Source organism: Ochotona curzoniae, unplaced genomic scaffold, assembly GCF_017591425.1.
Source record: "Ochotona curzoniae isolate NIBS_2020 unplaced genomic scaffold, NIBS_Ocur_1.0 contig_1482, whole genome shotgun sequence".
In the NCBI taxonomy this organism is placed as follows: domain Eukaryota; kingdom Metazoa; phylum Chordata; class Mammalia; order Lagomorpha; family Ochotonidae; genus Ochotona; species Ochotona curzoniae.
In genome coordinates this window covers 3,350,306-3,369,207 of record NW_024465100.1, presented here as the reverse complement: position 1 = coordinate 3,369,207, position 18,902 = coordinate 3,350,306, and the positions used below count along the sequence as shown (strand labels likewise).

Sequence of the window (18,902 nt, the reverse complement as noted above, 5' to 3'; positions counted from 1 at the left end):
AGAGAATGAGAGACAGATCTTCCATCCGCTGGTTCACTCCACAAATAACTGACTGCAATGGCCAGAACTGAGCCAACCTGAAGATGCAAGATCTGTCTCTCATTCTCTCTCCATAAATCTGACTTTCCAATACAAATAATAAATCCAGGAGCATCTTTCAGGTCTCCCACACGGGTGCAGGGTCCCAAGGCTTTGGGCCGTCCTTGACTATTTTCCCAGGACACAAGCAGGGAGGTGGATGGGAAGTGGAGCAGCCGGGACTCAAAGTGGTGCCCACACAGAACTGCAGCACATGCAAGGTGAGGATTTTCCCAGTAGGATATTGTGCCAGGCCCTGCTCATCTTACTTTTAAGAAAAATTACCCAAGATCACTGACAAGGTCAAACAGCAGAGAAAGAACTAGCAAAATTATTACTCATTAAATAGGAATCTCTGTAAATCACTAGCTTAATATCTCCTCCACATTTAGAAAAATAAATTACAGGTTTACATTTAGTTGATCCAATTTATTAGAAAGCTGACAAAAAAATCTTTTTGAATACAACTAGAAATGAAAAGATGAGGTGAAGTAAATTTTGTTGAAACACTGAAGATTTCCAATTAGTGCATTTTCCTAAGAATTTTAATAGGTTCCTGGGGGAAAGATAGATTTTAGTGCTATTCCTCCTAGCTTCTAATTTTTCCCTCCTTAACACTTGCACGCATCATTTAAATAGTCATTAAAAAAGCAAGTGCAAATTCTTTATCCCACCTTGAAAAGGAAGTGCAGCTCCAACAAGACATGCAAATTTCAAAAACTCAGAATAAGTAACTGAATTTCAAATTGAGAAAGCAATGTTTACTAGACTCTTCAAACTGTCTCTTGCTATGGCTTCATAAAAATGTGCAACAACTTTTAAGCTATTTGTTTATAAAGCTCAAATATATTAGTTTTTCCCCAAAGAAACAAACACTGTTTTGTTTTAGAGCCATTTTATTTAGACAACTAAAAACAATTAGATGTTCCAAAGCAGGTACAAGGAAATCAAACCAGTTACTTTTATCCTGTATTCCCTCCTCTTTACAAGTAAACAAGAAAAAACAAAAGCGTTTCGTTTTAAGGGAAAAGTCAGAAAAATAGGCCAATATATTTGTCTTTTTCATAATAACATAAACAGCTACAGGAAATCTAATTGTAATAAGAGAAATGGTATGTTGGCTTGCACATATTCATTAAAAAGACAACAGGCTGTTGTATGATAAGAGTATAACTCCACCTGCCTCCATCAGCTACTCTTGAGTTTCCACTCACAGGTAACACCAAGTTACTTGTTTCAGCATTCGTATTCCCCATTATTTACTGCTGTGTTTGTCCTAAACAGAGTAACTCTGGAAGGCAGACACTTTTTTCTGCTTGCTCTTCATAGTCCATACATTGTTTATTATCTGTGGTAAATGCTTCATGCTCAGGCCTTAACTTCAGGAGTTGAAGAATAGATGGCATCTGAATTCTCTGTGGTAATTTCTTCTACAATTAAAAACATATCACATCAGTCAGTTTAATAAGCAACTCTACACTTTCGTGTCATAAAACAATGAGGAGTTTTAGAGTAACAACTATGGGGAGGAAGGAGATCAGCGAGCGACTACACATGCCATTAACAACTAGACTCACACCACTGCAAGACCAAGGAAGAACAGGCTCACATTTTTTATCCAGTAGCCTCTTCTACATTCTAACTCCTAAGAGGCCTCTTTTTGGACTAAAGTTTCAATTACTTCAGATATCCAATCAACACCCGAGTAACATCATGTTTAAAAGAGACGGCTCTTTCCTATATCGATTTAAACCTCAACAGTTAATGCTATTCAACATCAAACTTTAAGTTGTTACAAAAAGATGCTGAGTAACGAAGAAAAATTCTTGGTAAATGCTAAGCCCCTTCCCAGCTCCCCATCAATCACCACACCCATGTAGTCATGCCAATCTCTAACCTCCCTTATTTTCATTGTGTATCTAATGAACTTAACAAATTCAATCAATTCTAACAGACTCTCCAGTCATAAACCTTTTCCTGTTTTCAGGTTGGTCCCCTTTTCTAAACCAGAGACTACAATCATATCTATCTGGCCTTATCATTACTCGTCATCAGTCCCATTCTTTCTCCATACTTTCAGTCAAATAATCTTTCAAAAGCTAAACCTCAGCGCACTAATCATCATTACTCTTAAAACCTAAGGATGCTCACTGTTAAGTGTAAAACTCTTGAACCCGGCAGCTGAGGCCCTGAGGGATGGCGGCTCACTGCGGCCCTGCTCTCAGGCTGCGGACACTGAGGTTCTGCTAGCTCCTCCTGCAGTGTCCCCTTCTACTTCCCAGCGTTTGTTTCCTTTCACGCCCCACCATCTGGCTCACACTTGGGTCATTTGTTCAGTCACTCTTGCTCTTCCTCAGGACTCCACTGAAATGTTCCTGGACGCTTCCTCCTACTGCCCCCCAGGTTAGACTCGTAAGTTCTGGAAGAGTAACCGCATCGGTAATGCTCACACTGTACCTCAGTGCCTACTACTATGCAATAGGAATTTAAAACTTCAGTTTATAAATATGTAAATACAACATATAAACCTTCCATCAATAAATACTTCTCTATTTGGATTTAGCATTTCTTTTTCCACTGAGAACATAACATGATTAACCGTGACAGTGGTCAGTTCTAACATCAGTGTTTACCTAGCTCCTCTTCCGCTGTCTCTGGGAAATTGATCTTGGGCTTGGCCAACTCTCCACCGTCGTCTTCTATGGGAAGAAAAGCAACGATGACCGACAACGCAAAGCACAGTATCTCAAGTCATTTCCAGTATTTAATAAGCAAGCAATGAGTTACAAAATACGACAGGAACAACTCCTTTTTAAATAACTGATTCTACAATAGTATATATCTTTTCTCAAAGATTATTTAGACATTATTCATTCTATTCACCAAATAAGCTGGTGTAAAGAATTAAGGAACAAGAGACTGTACAACAAAAAATTTTAAGTAAACAAAAGAACAATTTTCAATTTATAATGATGGACTTCTCTTTGCTTAACGCATACTGTATAATTTAAAATTCATAAAAATGAGAAACATTTAAATAGAATGAGTGATGAAAATCACCACAAAAGCACTGACAACTGAATGAAAATTCTTACCAGGAAGCACACATTTCCAAAGGCCGTATGTTTTTCCTACTACAGTTTGCCACAGCCTCAGTGTTCCATCTTCAGAGCCACTGGCATAAAGCTCTCCATCAGGACTAAATCTCACACAGTGAATAGGACCAAAGTGTCCTTTGTAGGATTCTGAGAAAGAACAGAAAGGCAATTAAATAGTATTATGTGAGAGATGCAAAAATCTTAAGGCCAAATGCTAAGAATTTCACCTATTTAGAAACAAACCCCATCACAAAGCATACACGATGCCTACCATTCTCCCCAGGATCGCCCTGTGCCAAATCTAGCACACATCATAGTTTCAGAATGTATCTCTAAAACAGAAAATGGGTCTTCATACTCCATTAAGGATAAAAAGAAGGGAAACCAAAGTCCCAAAACCTCTTAAAACAAAGAAAAAATGGAGCTTCAGAACCATTAAATCTCAACTTCCATATCTTAAACTCACCACCCACTAACCAGGGAATCAAGTTCATTCTAAGCACAGAGACCACCAGATGGAGCTCTTTTACACACGGTCCCTCTAATTTCCTTCCTAACTTGCTTTCTACAGACCAATAATCATTTTGTCACACAAAATACTGATATAGGATCACACTTATCCTTAAACATTTTAATCTGCAGAACCCAATGTAAAAACAATGGAGATTAGAAATACTATTCTATGAGTCCCACCCTTACTTAGGAACCATTCTCATTCACTCGGTAAACGCCCTTGCTCCACACTGTTCAACCAGAGAGCAGAAGAGCTACAGTAACAGAACACGGGGATACAAAAAGACAATGGTTGGGTCCAAGGTCCAATATTTGCTAACTATGACCTCCATTCTCAAATAACTGAGTTCTTTCATCTTGAAAAGCAATGAAACACACGACTGCAAGATTCTAAAAACTGAAAATTGCCACTATGTTAGAAAATGGAAAAGAATCTCTTAAAGTTCATTGACATTTAAGCAATAAAGGATGAATCATAAGCAATTTGAAAAGATTCCACATGCTCCATTTCCCAAAGCTCCTTGTACAAATGAAATCCACCAGCTTTCCCAAACAAAAGGTAAAATTCTCTTCTTTGGATATAAATTAGCAAGCTTAATTATTTAGGAGGTAAAGTGAAACAGCTAGAAGCAGAAGAACAAAAAAGCTGCAGCTTACATACCAAAAAATTATGAAACTTACACTTTCTAAACTACAAGCAAAAACAAGTCGAAAAACTGGATACTGAGAACCATAATTTCCATCAGATAAACGTAAAGCTAGGATATACACTAGCTTCATGTTAATCCTTCCGCAGACATTTCCACGTTAAGAACCACTGTAAGAGTAGTCACAAACCTTCCCCTGCTGGGCTGGCGCTGTGGTGACTGCAGGGAGAACAGCCACCAGCAGTGTGCACATGCTGAATGAGCACTGGCTCACAGCCCAGCTCTCCACGTCCCATCCAGCTCCCTGCTAATGGCCTGGGAAGGCAGTGCAGGACAGCCCGCGTCATGGACCCTTGCATGGGAACCCTGAAACAGTCTCTTGGGTCTTGGCTCCAGAAGGGCCCAGCCCTGACGGCTGCAGTGACCCAGAGTGTCCCCTCCTCTCCCTGTAATTCTGCCTTTAAATTAATCTTTTTAAAGGCCTCCAAGAACAAAACTTTCCAATTCAGATTCTTAAAGGCATCCCTATAGCATGCTATGCAGCACCCTCTCCACTGTACTCTACAGAATCTTAGGGATTACAAGCTGGCAAAAAGAGCAGAGGAGGATTGCTGGGATTACAGCCGTCCCAAACTTAGAACAGCTTTCCTTGCATCTGTTAAACACATGACTGTGATGTCAGACTGCCCAACTCCAGAGAACAGCACGCGGCTGCCTTTCAGTTAAAAGAAAAACCTTCAACTCAGCATGTTTTTGTTTATAGGTCTATAAAAATTCCTATCCAAAATGGAAAAATAAATTTCACTTGTAAGCGTCAAGCTTTAGTTGGCTGAAAAACATACAACATGGTCTGTACACAAATGAGGTATTATTAGAACAGGTGACAAAGTGGAGTGGAAAAGGGAGGGTAACTTACCTAACTCTTCTCCACTATTATAATCATACTTATAAAGTTTAAAATCTTCACCACCTGCAACAAGAAATTCTTTCTCACGATGAAGAGATGCAGAATTGATAGTTGCAGGAGCTTCGAAGGATTTAATTGGGTCCAAACTAGAAAAATATATTCAAATAATATTTACAAATATTCTATATAAGTAACACGAAGATATAAGTACATCTAAACAGTTTCTAAATTCTGAAACCCAAGGATCAAGTAAATACTAAAACACAGTAAAGTGGGCACAGTGCAATAGCCTAGCAGTTAAAGTCCTCGCCTTGCTCGCAACCATTTGGAGGCTGGTTCCTGTGCCAGTGGCCCTGCTTGCCATCTAGCTCTCTGCCTGTGGCCTGGGAAAGCTGTAGAAGATGGCCCAAAGCCTTGGAACCCTGTACCTGTGTGGGAGACCCGGAAGAGGCTCAAGGCTCCTGGATTTGGATCAATGCAGCTGCAGCCGTTGTGGCCACTTAAGGGGTGAATCATAGGACAGAGGATCTTCCTCTTTGTCTCTCCTCCTCTCTGTATATGTGCCTTTCCAATAAACATAAATCTTAATAAACCAAGCAAACAAACAAAAAACACCACAGTAACGTTATGGGGAAAAAAAAAGGGAAGAACACCCACTAACCAGGGCCTGGCACTACGGCACAGTGGGTCAGGCCACCGCTTGCGAAGGCTTTCTTCACTGCCACGCAGGCTAGTCCCAGCTGCTCTGCTCCGGCTTCCTGCCAATCCACCTGCAGTGATAAGATCATCTGGTGCACTCCTGAGCACTGGGGCCTGCTGCTGGGCGTGACCGGGATGGAGCTCCTGGCTGCAAACTTCAGGCTGGCCCAGCAATGCTGCTGCGGCCGAGACCTCTATCACTCTGCCACAACCCCCCCTCTACCTTTCAAATAAATAAACCAAAAGTCTTCGTATTATTAGGAAAAGAGAGGTTCAGAAGGCTCCCGTGCCAAACTGGAGTTCATCTCGGCAGGAAGACATCTCAGAGGACAGCCACACCTGTGCAGGTGATGCCATCCTGCAAATGAGGCTCTCTGCTATTTCACTGCACTGCTTGACTTTTCCACAACAGGCACACGTGACTTCTAACATAGTTAGGTTATTGTCAACTGTGATGGTTCAGGTTACTACAACAAGAAAAATATACAAAGGATCCTGTGAAAAGCAGCTGTATTATTAGGTCATGAAAGAATGACTAAAATTTAAGACTACTGTCATTTAATAAAAAAACAAAATCAATGTGTGGCAACAGCGGCAGCGGAAAAATCAATTACAATTTGGACACTGGCCCTTTTTCAGGTCAACTGTCACTTGCTTGTTCAATTGTTAAGTTACTGAATAGGGAGTGCGTGTTGCGGAGCAAGGGTTAAAGCACGGGTTATATTACCTGTCCATAACCCACTCGTCAGCCCCATTTCCTACCCTGGCATCCCCACTGCCAATCCAGCTTCCTGCTAATGCACTCCAGGAGGCACTAAGAGACAGCCTGAATGATTGGGCCCCTGCCACCCTTGTGGGAGATCCAGATTGAACAATGGACTCCCAGGATCAGCCTGGCCCAGCTCCGGTTATCTTGAGTATTTGAGGAAGGAATCAGCAGACCAAGGATGTCTGTGTCTTTCTCTTGTGTTCTTGTTCTGCCTTACAAAGAAAAGAAAATAACTGAGCTAAAAGAAAAAAAGCTATGCAACAGGTCAGCAAACCTCTACCACTAAAACGGGATCCGGAACAACACCCTCAAGCAGAGAACAATATACAGTCCGACTGGCCGGGCCAGCACTACCGCCATCACTTCTTAGTGAGCGCATACTCTCCTTTATGCTGTGAGCTAGTTTTCTTCTATTTTTTTCCCCTTTCTTCTATTAAGTGAAACTTAGCACTACAAATGTCACTGCAGTGAAAAACATCAAACTGCAGTCTCCCTCTCTGTGTATACCTTTCCAATAAAAATAAATAAATCTCTCTACAAGAACATTTACTGTGTTTCTATTCATAAAGTCTGGGTTTTGTTCTTCTGAAAAAATATTTATTTATTTGAAAGGCACAGTTACAGACAGACAGATTTTTCTATCTTCTGGCTCACTCCTCATTTGGTCCCAGTGCTGGGCCAGGCCAGGACAGGCCAGAGCCAAGAGCCTCACCTGGGTCATCTACATGGGTGAGGGTGATCGAGGCCTGGGCCATCTTCCATTGGCTTTCCAGGAGCATTAGCAGGGAGTCAGGACACAAACCAGCAGCTGTATGGGATTTTATGCCTGCACACTGGCCCAGATTCTGTTTTTTTAAAAGAGGCCTGTGTATATTTGGGAATACAGGCAGAAAAATCACTATTTCCCTAACAAAGATTACCGTAGTTTTAAAAGTATTACCAGCATCAATCCAGTGGTTCTTTTAAGGAAAACTACTTAAACGTTGCTGAATTTTGTTACCCTCATCACTCAAGGTGTCCTTGGACTTACCTTACTGCACTATGAAAAGCAATAGATCGTCCATAAGTTATAACCAAGATCTCTCCTTCAGGAATATACTCCATACTACTAACAGACATATTAAAATTTAGAGATTTCACTTCTGTCATAGTAGCATGATCCCAAAGGCTGCAAAAGGAAAATACAATATGGTGTTACTTATTCACATAAAAAAGCTTCAGTTTTAATTACACCTGCAGATAGACCAAGGAAAGAATTATCCTATACAAACTCAGATTAACTGGGAGCTTGCGATGGGCACCGAACTATTTAACAGCAAACAACTTGACACAACTATGTCATTCATAGACTGAAGTCCACATATCACCTACTCAGCCCCGACACTGACCTCCACGCTGCTCTTGTGACTGATGGCAGCCACTTCCCTTCCCACAGCAAAACACAGGAGCGAGTCTGCTCACATTTGGCATTCAATCTCAGTGGCTTCACCGACTCCCCTCCTCACTGGCCTGGAGCTAACATGTCTTATAGATGCAGATTAAAAACTCTGCTGGTAAAGCTTTCAATAGTTTTAATTAAAGTTCTTCTGAATTCTGCTCTAGCTATGCAATGATAAATTGGCAGTTTCAAATAAACACGACCTATGTGAAATTTAAAGTTCAAATAATTTAACCTATAGAAGTTATAAATGGCATTCAAAATATATAAGCCCGTAAAAAAAAGGGAGGAAGAAAAAAAAGAAAAAGAAGAAACCCCAAAGCCAAAATAAATAAAAATAAAAATATAAGCTCTGGGGATGGCACCATGGCTCAACAGGCTAGTCCTCCACCCTATGGTGTCAGCATCCAATACAGGCACTAGTTCATGTCCAATTCAGCTTCCTGCTTACGGATTGAGAAGGCACATCCACATGGGAGGCCTACAGGAGACTTCTGGCTCCTGGCTTCAGATCAGTTCAGCTTGGCCATTGTGGCCATTCAGAGAGCAAAACAGCTGAAGGAAGAGACCCCTCTCTCCTCTCTCTCTATAAAATCTCCTTTTCAAGCAAAAAATAAATAAATATCTAAAATATACACACATCATCTATGTGCTAATATTTTCAAACTTTACAAAGCCTACTTGGGGGTAGACGAGAGGAATCCCAGGCCCCATGGAATTGTACCATAAAATTCAAAATATAACATAATATAATATAATATAAAAAAACTATGATACTGGATCTAAAGGGAGGCAACACAGTCATAATGGGGAGCTTCAACACTCCAATTTCAACAATGGACAGATCATCTGGACATAAAAAGTAAATAAATAAATACATAAAATAAAGACATGACCCAGCCAACCCACACTATTGGCCACACAGATCTAACTCGTATCTGGAGAATAGTTCACCCCACAGCTGCAGAATACACAGTCTTTTCATCAGTGCCTGGTGCCTGGACCACCGTTAAGGATAAACCATATGCTAAGCCACAAACAAGTGTCAACAAATTAAAAAAAAAAAAGTTAAAATCATCCTCATTCTTTTTCAGATCATATGGAATGAAGCTGGAAATTAACAATTTTTAAAATTCCAGAAAATACACAGACATGTGATGACTGAAAAGCATGTTCCTAAATGAGCAGCGGCTCACAAAAAGTAACCATAAGAGAAAGTTAAAAATTGCCAGAAATAATGAAGGTAGCAATACAACATATTCAAAAGTTACAGAATACAGCAAGCAGGGTTGGAAGGAAGAAGTTTGGAACAATCAGTGTCTACATCAAAAAATCTGAAACACTCTAAATTAAAAGGAGAGAATAAAAATTAGAGATTAAATTAAAAAAACTGAAATAGAAAAATTTACACAGAGCAGTGAAATAAAGAGCTGAACTTCCTGGGGAGGAGGGAAAAAAGGATGGATTTGGGCCTGGCATGGTAGCCTAATGGCTAAAGTCCTCGTCTCACACACACCAGGCTCCTATATGGGCACAGGTTTTAATCCTGGCTGCTCCACTTTCCAACCAGCTCCCTGCGTGTGGCCTGGGAAAGCAGTCAAGGACGGCCCAAGGTCTTGGGACCCTGCACCTACGTGGGAGACCCAGAAGAGGCTTCTGGCTCCTGCCTTCATATCGGCTCAGCTCCGGTTGTTGCGGCTGCTTGGGGAGTGAGTTGGTATACAGAAGATCTCTCTCTGTATGTCTGCCTTTCCAATAAAAATACATAAATCTTATATATATATATATACATATCCTACTTACCGAACAGTTTTATCATCAGCTGAAAGAATCTGTTTATCCTCACTGCACCACAAAGCCTTTTTAATACCAGAAGTGTGACCACTGATTTCCTTAGGTTCTTATGAAAAAAATGTAAAACATTTGTTAGTACTGGATTTTTAAAACCAAGCCAATTTAGGTAATAATAAAAAAGAAATGCATTTTTATTGTCAGACTACAACTTTTCAAAACCAAGGCCATAAGAAATTAATTTAGCTTTTCTATAGTGGTTCAACATTGCAACAAATTCACCTGTACAACAAAGAATCCAAAAACAACAATGCAGGGCTGGCAAAGCGGCACAACAGGCTAAGCACCAGCATCCTACAGAGGGGCCAGTTCCTGTCCCAGATGCTCCAGTTAGAAAAATTTAATATATCAACTACTATATAACAGGCAAGGCAAAATTCCATTTATTATGTCTTGGTAACCTTAAACTACACTCGTACTTATGGCTGGGAAATCATTTAACAACAATGGAGGTGACTCCCACACGGAATTCATGGAGGACATGATAGCTCCTGTCGCCAAAATTTAAAAACTGTGCACGCCTATTCATATACCAAACTTTCTTATTGAAATTTAAAACCAAATGACTAACTAGGATGCAACACAGAACCTTCAAAAGCCAGTTAGAGCTCTTTCCCTCTCTCTATAACTGTTCTGCAAACAAATCCTAAAAAACAAACAAACAAACAAAAAAACCCAAAAACAAAAAAGAAACAACCGATCTTTCATCTGCTGGTTCACTCTCCAAATGGCCACAACTGCTGGAGCTGGACCGAGCAGAGCCAGGAGCTTCCTCCAGGCCTCCCACGTGGGTGCCGGAGCCCAGGGCTCTGAGAGCCTCTGCTGCTTTCCCAGGCGATAAGCAGGAAGCTCAATCAGAAGTAAAGCAGCTGAAACACAAACCAGCGGCCATCTGGATGTTGATGCTGGCCTCAAACAAATCTTAAGGGCAAAAAAAGGACTGGCACCGTGGTATGGTGTGGTGTGCTAAGCCACCGCCAGATAGACCAGGACATCATGAGCACTGAGCTGTTGTTTCTAACCCAGCGTGCTACTACTGTGCCTGGGAAAGCAGTTTCAGATGGCCCCAGTAACCGTGTGGGACATCAAGATGCAGCTCCGAGCTCCTGGCTTCAGTACCCACAGGGGAAGTGAGCCAGCAAATAGATTTCTCTCCTTCCCTCGATCTCACTGAATTTCAAATTAACACACCTTCTGTTTTCTTTACACTTATTTTTATATAAATATTAACTTTTACAGATAGGGAGAGAGAGAGGGAAGGTCATCCACCCGCTGGTTCACTCCCCAAATGGCCACAAGAGCTGGAGCTGAGCTGAGCTGACGTCAGAAGCCAGGCATTTCTGCCCGGTCTCCCTCATCAGCACAGGATCCCAACAACTTGGGCCATCCTCCGATCCTTTCCCAGGCCATAAGCAGGAAGCTGGACTGGAGAAGTCAGAACACAAATCAGCACCTATCAGCTTGCTGCACCACTACAGGGCTCCACAAATAAGTATTTCTGTTTGAGAGAACAAAAGCCTATCTTGGAGACCAATGCCGCGGACCCAGCCTCTGCCTGTGATGCCAGCACCACCTATGGACGTCGACTTGTGCTTCGGTTGCCCCACTTCTGTTAATGACCTGGGAACCAGCAGAAAATGGTCTAAGTTCATGGGCCCCTGTACTCAAGTGAAAGACCAAGCTTTGATCGGCTCAGCTCCAGCCATTGCAGCCATGTGGGAAATAAACCAGCAGATGGAAGGTACTTCTCTGTATCTACTCTCTATAAATCTGCCTTAAAATAAATGGAAAGAAAACTACGAATAGTGATTGAAATTGGACTACAGAATAAGTTTTGTTTCTTTTGACTATTATCCAAATTTTAGTTTTTAAATCAAAGTCATTTACATTAAAAGGAATAAAACTACAAACTTATACATAATTATGCTTACCTGCTTCAGGTTTGTTCAAATCATATATGCGTAACAGTTTATCCTGTCCACCAGTTAACAAATAATTACTATCCTGAAAAGCAAATGACCCATTTAAGAACATTTACCTGAAAGTTCCTCAATGCCAAACAAAGTCAGAGAGCTCACAACAGACATCAACAAGAGATGCGACACACCAGCAGTGACTCCTGAGACAACACTGCACAACAGCTGCCGTTCTTGAGCCTGTCCAACCCCTTAGGCTTCCCAGCCCAAATGGTTTACATTAAACCACCTTCCACCTGAATTCCTTCACTCTGTCCCTCCTAAACAGCCTTTTGCAGGGATTTCAAACGTACCTTTTCGCTTAGAAGGCAGTTGGGAAACACTATTCATGCTTTCTAGGTATTTGCTGATTTAAGGAACAGAACCAGTGTTCAGGGAAATCTTTAACGCCAGACAGGACTAACTCAAAAGTAAGTTTGTGTGACTTCAAATAAGAACCAATATACACAAATCATCCCACCAAAATCAATCAATAAAATAAAATATTGTAATAGCAGCTTAACCACACACACACACACACACAGTGTCCCAGGGGGACACTGCGGCCCACGTGGGTTAAGCTGTAATCTGTGATGCTGGCATCCCATGGCATCCCATGGGGAGTGCCAGTTCAGAGTCCCAACTGTCCTGCTTCCAACCCAGTCTTCCGCTACACCCAGGAGAACAGCAGACAATGCTGCTGCGCCCCAGCCACCCACACGGAGGACCTTGAACTTCCACTCACTTGGACAGTCGACCAGCAAGGGGAAGAGCTGTCAGTTTGCCTTTCAAATAAATAAATAAATAAATCTTTTTAAAAAGTAAATAAAGCAAACTTCATTTTCTGATACCTGTGTGAAATCCACAGTCTTGACAATGTGTTTATGTGCCAGGGTCACCAATTCATCTCCTGAAACAGCATCCCACACTTTGCTGAAAGTAAAAACAAACAGAAGTGACTACTGCTACTCATATATATATGTGTATATGTAATATATATACACACACTCAATAGCTTTGATATCAAAATTTTTTATATAACAAAATTATATATGAAATTTCACACAAATGCATTATCTTTTGTTTCTAACATCCCTCCACTGTTAGACTTAATTTGATAAAATATTTCCAGTTGATACGACTCAACCAACCCACTTACTTTTGCCTACAGCCACACTATCCCTTTTAGTGACACTGTATACTACTAATTTGATTTTATGATGTCAATTTTCTCTATTCTGTACTCACATGCATACTAAAAAATCATTAAAAAAGATTACAGAATGAAAGAGCTTGTTACAAGTCACAAGAAATCTATCAGTTTTTCATTATGCATTGCATATTAGGGAAGTTACAGTTAAATACTTCATAAAAGTGCTTCAAAGGATTTCCTAAATAAGTGTAAAGGAAAAAAGGTTAATGAAAAATGAGAAAATTACAAAGAAAAGAAAAGAGCAAAGAAATTACCTATCACCAAAATTTCAACAGAAGTGATATTTATTTGTATTGATAACTACAGTAGAGTTGGGGCTGGAATTGCTAAGCCACCCCTTGTGATCCCAGCATCCCATATGGGTGCTGCTTCATGCCACAGATGCTCCACTTTTTTTGAAACTCCCTACTCACTGTTGAAAGAAAAAATCAGTATGACAAAGAAATACGAGGCAGAGAACAGTGTTTCATCGCATCTAGAAACAAAACTCAAGCAGAGGCACAGCATTCTGACGGAGCACACTCTAGACAGCTGTCCCAACTCGAGCATAGTTCATTACTCCCAGGAAGATCCTAGAGAGGGCTGAGCCTTAAAATCAAAATGCAAATGCTTCTGTTGCATTATTTTCACCTCGAGGCAAGCAGCTGACATAAACTAGCTGGCCACAGGGTTCAACTGAGGACAGCGAAGCCCACTGGCAGAACTTAATCCTGCAGCACGTACTTTCTGTATAATGTGTCTGTTTTTCACATATAATAGTCAATGCTGCCTACTCTATTCCTTTTATAAGCTGAAAACAGACTTCCCCAAGTCTCAAAAGGGAAGTTTAATTTACTTATTTAAGCTTTGATAAGACAATTAAGCTATCAGATGGGGAAAAAACTGCCTAAGTACCTTAGAGGACTCAATGCCATCTAAGATTTATTAAAGCTCGTATTCAGGAAGACTCAGATTTCTTTATATTGGCTCTTACAAGAAATATACTTTAATTATTGCCCTAACCCACAGCTTTGGTTGGGGTTTATTCTGGCTCCAGGTCTGGAAGTCTACAAGTGCCAAATCCGGCTCACCTTCTGGGCCTTGTGCTGTGTCCTAGCACAGCAAAGAAGCGACACGGGCACAGAACAGACCCAGGGAAGTGCCAAGCTTGCTGTGCAGCAGCCCAGTCTCCACACAGGGAATGATCCCCACAAAAGCTCATCCAATCTGGACCATATTATTCCTGAAGGTTTCCAGAACATTTCACTGGGATTCAGGCTTCAACATGAGTTCTGACGGGGATAAACTGTATTCAACACTAAGAGTCACCCACTGACATCTAGGCCCAAGTCCTGATCTACACACTCACTCTCCAAGATGAGCACGGTGACAACAAAGTAGAGAAACCTAGGAAAGGATCATGTGAAGCCAGGTAAATATTTTATAGGAGAAGAGGATTGTTTAACGCCTTAAAGGGCCAGTTTTGTGGCACAGGTGGGTAAGGCTACCACACATGGGACCAGTATCCTATAGGGACTCTGGTTCATGACCCAGATGCTCCACTTCCAACCCAGCTCTCTGCTAATGGCCTGGGAAAACAGAAGATGGTCCAGGTGCTTGCGCACCTGCAACCTTGCCAGAGAGGCAGACAAAGCTCCAGGCTTTGGATGGGCCCACTCTGGCTGGTGTAGCCATCTGGGGAGTGAATCAGCAGTTGGAAGATCTCTCCCCCTATCTTTCCATATAATTCTTTCAAAACACGTTTTTATTAAAGATTTGTTTATTTTTATTGGAAAGGAAAATTTACAGAGAAAAAAATTTCTATCCGTTGGTTTACTCCCCAACTGGTCACAACAGCTGGAGCTGAGCCAATCTGAAGCCAATACCCAAAAGGTTCTTTCAGGTCTCCCACACGGGTGAAGGGTCCCAAGGCTTTGGGCCACGCTCTACCACTTTTCCAGGACATAAGCAGGGAGCTGGAAGTGGAGCAGCCAGGACATGAACCAGCACCCACATAGGATCTCAGTGCTTGCAATGCAAGGATTTAGCCACTGAATCATGCCAGGCTTCAGCACAAAAATGAAGACTATTCTGAAGATTTGGTTACATATTTGAAGCGATGAATTTTCTCACACTCTCCTCTGTTACTGTTTCAAAGTTAACCATCATAGAAACAGAAATCTCTGCACAGTGCTCCTTTCCTTCTTTCCCAAGGTTAACAGCACAATCTGGGCAAGTGTACGATGTAAGAGTTCACACTCTGCATCCAGACCTGACTCCTTCCCAACAGCTGCAGAGTTCTGTGGAGCAAGGTTACGATTTTACCAACCCAGAGGAGACGTAACGAGCACTGCTAGGGCTGGAGGACAACAGACTTAAATTAATTCTAAAAACACACTTAAGACAGGCACTCAGCCTGGTGCTTAAGACAAACCTTGGGCTACCCACAATTCCACACCAAAGGCTTGCATTCCAGCTCCCAATTGTAGTTTCCTGCTGATGTACCTGGTGGGTCTGACTATCACCCTGTTTTTTTTTAACACTCATATCCATACTGTTGTGAGCAGCACTGTAATCCATTTATAACTTAATCATATTTCATTCAAAATATCATTTAACTATTAACTCTTCACAAACTTGGATCTAATGATCATAGCAAAATTTCTGAAATCTGCTTATCACATTTGTTCTTACTGATCTTTTAGCACCCCAAATTTAGTCTCATGTAGCATAATGGCTTGATTGGCTACTCCTCCTCTCCCAAGCACCAGAATCCCATGTGAGTGCTGGTTCCTGTTACAGCCACTCCATTTCCCACCCAGTTCCCTGCTTGTGGCCAGGGAAAGCAGCAAAGGATGACCCAAAGTCTTGGGACCCTGCAGCGACGTGGGAGAGCCAGAAGATGCTCCTGGCTTTGGATGGGCTCAGCTCTGGCCATTGCAGCCATTTGGGGAGTGAACCAGCAGATGGCTCTCTGCCTCTTCTTCCTGGTAAATCTTCCTTTTCAATAAAACCAAAAACATCTTTTAAAGTATATATAAAAATTTATTCATTCAATGACATACAATGTGAGTTTGAAAAAGTGCAAGCCATAGATGTATCTACAACTATAGATAAGTCAGTTTCATTTGTTCATAGTAACCTTGACAATATATTTTTGAGAATTGTTCCTAAGCATAAAACTCTTAAAAAAAAAAAAAAAAAACCTACCTCAAGGATCGCTCTCTTAAGACTAATAAAGCGTAAGTACACAGGGCAGCACCTGGCACTGTCCCCACTAGTTTCAACACTGAGACAGACATTAGCAAAGGAAAACTCTGGGACTCCATCCCCGAAGCAACCAAGCAGCAATCTTCACATCACTCACATGTGGGAATTTCTTTAAACTCTCCACTTATTTTAAAATAAACCCATGACTGTGAATGGCAAAGACACATGGGTCAGCATGTGGAGAAGCGACATGATGAACCCTGCTTCTCAAGTGGGAAGAGACCGGGGTGTTAGGGGAAATGAAGATCCTGAGTCAAAGCAAGATACACAGAGGAACACCGTAATCACGGGACGTTGGGCTGGTAGTCAGGAAAGGCCAAAACGTGGATCCAACGATTAAAAACAAAAAAAAATCAAGAATGATTTGAACTATTAAGAAAAAAAATCTCAGAAAACACAGAATACCTGGAACAGAAAGAGTTTTAAATCACCTGAAGTGAATTTAACAGAAACTGAGGAGGAGATAAAACGCTGGGAGTTTTCAAGGAACGCAGATGCAACAGTGTCAGTAAAGGAGACGCCACCCTAGGTGGAGTACCTGTCGGGTCACAATCCAGATGGAAGGGGTAAGTCCCCTGAGTGTCTCCTCACCATGAGAACCCTGAAGACAGGGTACACAGGTCTGTGACAGACTCCTGAGGACATCAACCACCACGTGTTCTGCATAAGAACTCCGGGAGGACCTGAGGCTCAAATGTTGCACTATGTCAGAACCCCCGGTGCGGGGCCCAGGTCGGCTGGATTTGGGCTACACACTTACGCTGTGAAATCCGCAGCGGCTGTGGCTGCTTTGGTGGCATCCTTATTCAACGTTGCACCCCAGACAGCACCTTTGTGACCCAAAAATGTTCCAATCCAGTCTCCGGTATCTCCTTGGCGTAGCATAGGTTTACCATCTAGAAAAATATTGTCAAGCACACGGGATTTTTATTAGTTCAAGTTACTTAAAGAGTGTTTCTGCTGACTGGCAAAGTGGAAAACTGTTTTTGTTGTTGGCCAAACACTTCCTGGGGCCACCATGAAAACAATCACAAATAGAGTAACAGGGAGAGCTGACTCGGATATCTTAAGCTCAGGAAGCTCGTGTGAATGGGTGGGAATACCCATTTCCAGCCAAAGAATCCAGAAGCGAGGCTTACCTCTGGACAAACTTCTGAACCTATCCTTGAGGTTCCTGCTTGGGGCGGGGGGGGGGGGGGGGGGGGGGGAAGAGTGGGGAAACAAAATGGGGCCAAAACGACCAAGCGGTGACTCGGACTCGAACTGGCCTCATTTCTCCGTTCCCTGAAATCTTTCGGCGTTGTTGTCCTGGCAGGTGCACCCTAGCTTCTCCGGGGTCGGGGAGGGGGGTGCGGGAGGAAGGGTGAGCACTGTGCCACCTCCAGAGATGCCGTCCCCAACGCTCCTCCTCTGCCCGCCCAGGCCACGGTGGGGCCTTGCCATCCCCCAGCACCGCCGATCGCTCGGGAGGTGCCCGGGCAGGGTGCAGGGTACCGGGTGCAGGGAGACCCCCGACACACACCACACACACACACTCCCTTCTCATCCTGCCCCGACCCCATCTAATCGGCCCCGCTCACCTTTGCAAGCGCTGATTAAGAAATAGCCATAAGGCGTGATGCCGCTGAAGGCCAGATCCACCACGGGCCGCGTGTGGCCCGAGCAGGTGAGCGGCGTCTGCCTCATGGCCATGGCGGCGGCGGGGTCGCGGGGCTGGGCTGGAGGGTCGTCCTTGTCTTGTCCGGCTCCGCAAGGCACCCCCTCGCTCGCCCCGACACACGGAGGCCGGGGGCCGGGGAACGGGAATGAGGCACCGCGGTCAGGAAGGGGTGAGGGAGAGATCGGAAAGCCTGCGACGGCTGCCGAGGCCGGGACAGGGACGGAGGGAGGAGAGCAGGGCCCGGGGGAAGGACCGGACAGCCGGCCCCGCCGACGCCGCCGCGATCCGCACCGTCCACCCCGGTGCGGGCAGGAAGTGACGACGCCAAGGACGCAGGGCGTCCCGCCGGACGTGACGTCGCCTTGCGCAGGAGCGCGGAGGGTCGGGGTGCGCAGGCGCGGGCGCGCTGCACCTTGTTCACGTGATGCCGGCGTTTGGGCGCTGGGAGCGAGGGGTGCTGGGGGACCGGGGGCCGGGGTCGGGTGATGTCGGTGCCCCGTTCTAACATCCCGGCCGCGCTGGCCGGGCCTCTTCAGGTCCTCGGGATCCCCAGGGAGTCGTCTTATTGGTTCATGTTGTGAACACGTCCACAGAAACCCGAGCCGCTCCCAGGGGTGGCCCAAAGCCGGCTGAGACCTTTCACAATCTGTTTTTGTTTTTGTTGGTTTTTTCATTTTTCTTTTTCAAGCGTCCATAGGTTTATCTCGCCCCGGGATCGTTTCCAAGTAAGACCCTTAAAGTAGCATCTGCAGCCAGCCCCTCTGCTGTGTAGCTTTCCTTTATTGCTGGATTTTAGAAATGAATGCTATGTGGCTGCAATAAGCA

At 43.3% G+C, this 18,902-nt stretch overlaps 1 protein-coding gene across 2 annotated transcripts; it reads right to left on the bottom strand.

Moving 5' to 3' along the window:
- Window positions 1-956: 956 nt before the first annotated feature.
- On the bottom strand, window positions 957-18,387 carry LOC121147578 (serine/threonine kinase receptor associated protein). 2 transcript variants are annotated; one of them, XM_040967522.1, is made up of 10 exons: window positions 17,998-18,387; window positions 17,178-17,313; window positions 12,807-12,888; window positions 11,932-12,004; window positions 9,953-10,049; window positions 7,742-7,879; window positions 5,253-5,389; window positions 3,174-3,323; window positions 2,712-2,774; window positions 957-1,508 (listed from the first exon to the last, which is right to left on the bottom strand). In XM_040967522.1, the coding sequence occupies exons 1-10, from the start codon at window positions 18,107-18,109 to the stop codon at window positions 1,447-1,449; spliced, it is 1,050 nt and encodes a 349-aa protein (XP_040823456.1). In that variant the 5' UTR covers window positions 18,110-18,387; the 3' UTR covers window positions 957-1,446. The 2 variants fall into 2 exon arrangements, with proteins under 2 accessions (XP_040823456.1, XP_040823447.1); XM_040967513.1 differs by having other exon boundaries at window positions 2,712-2,777; window positions 17,998-18,385.
- Window positions 18,388-18,902: the final 515 nt, after the last annotated feature.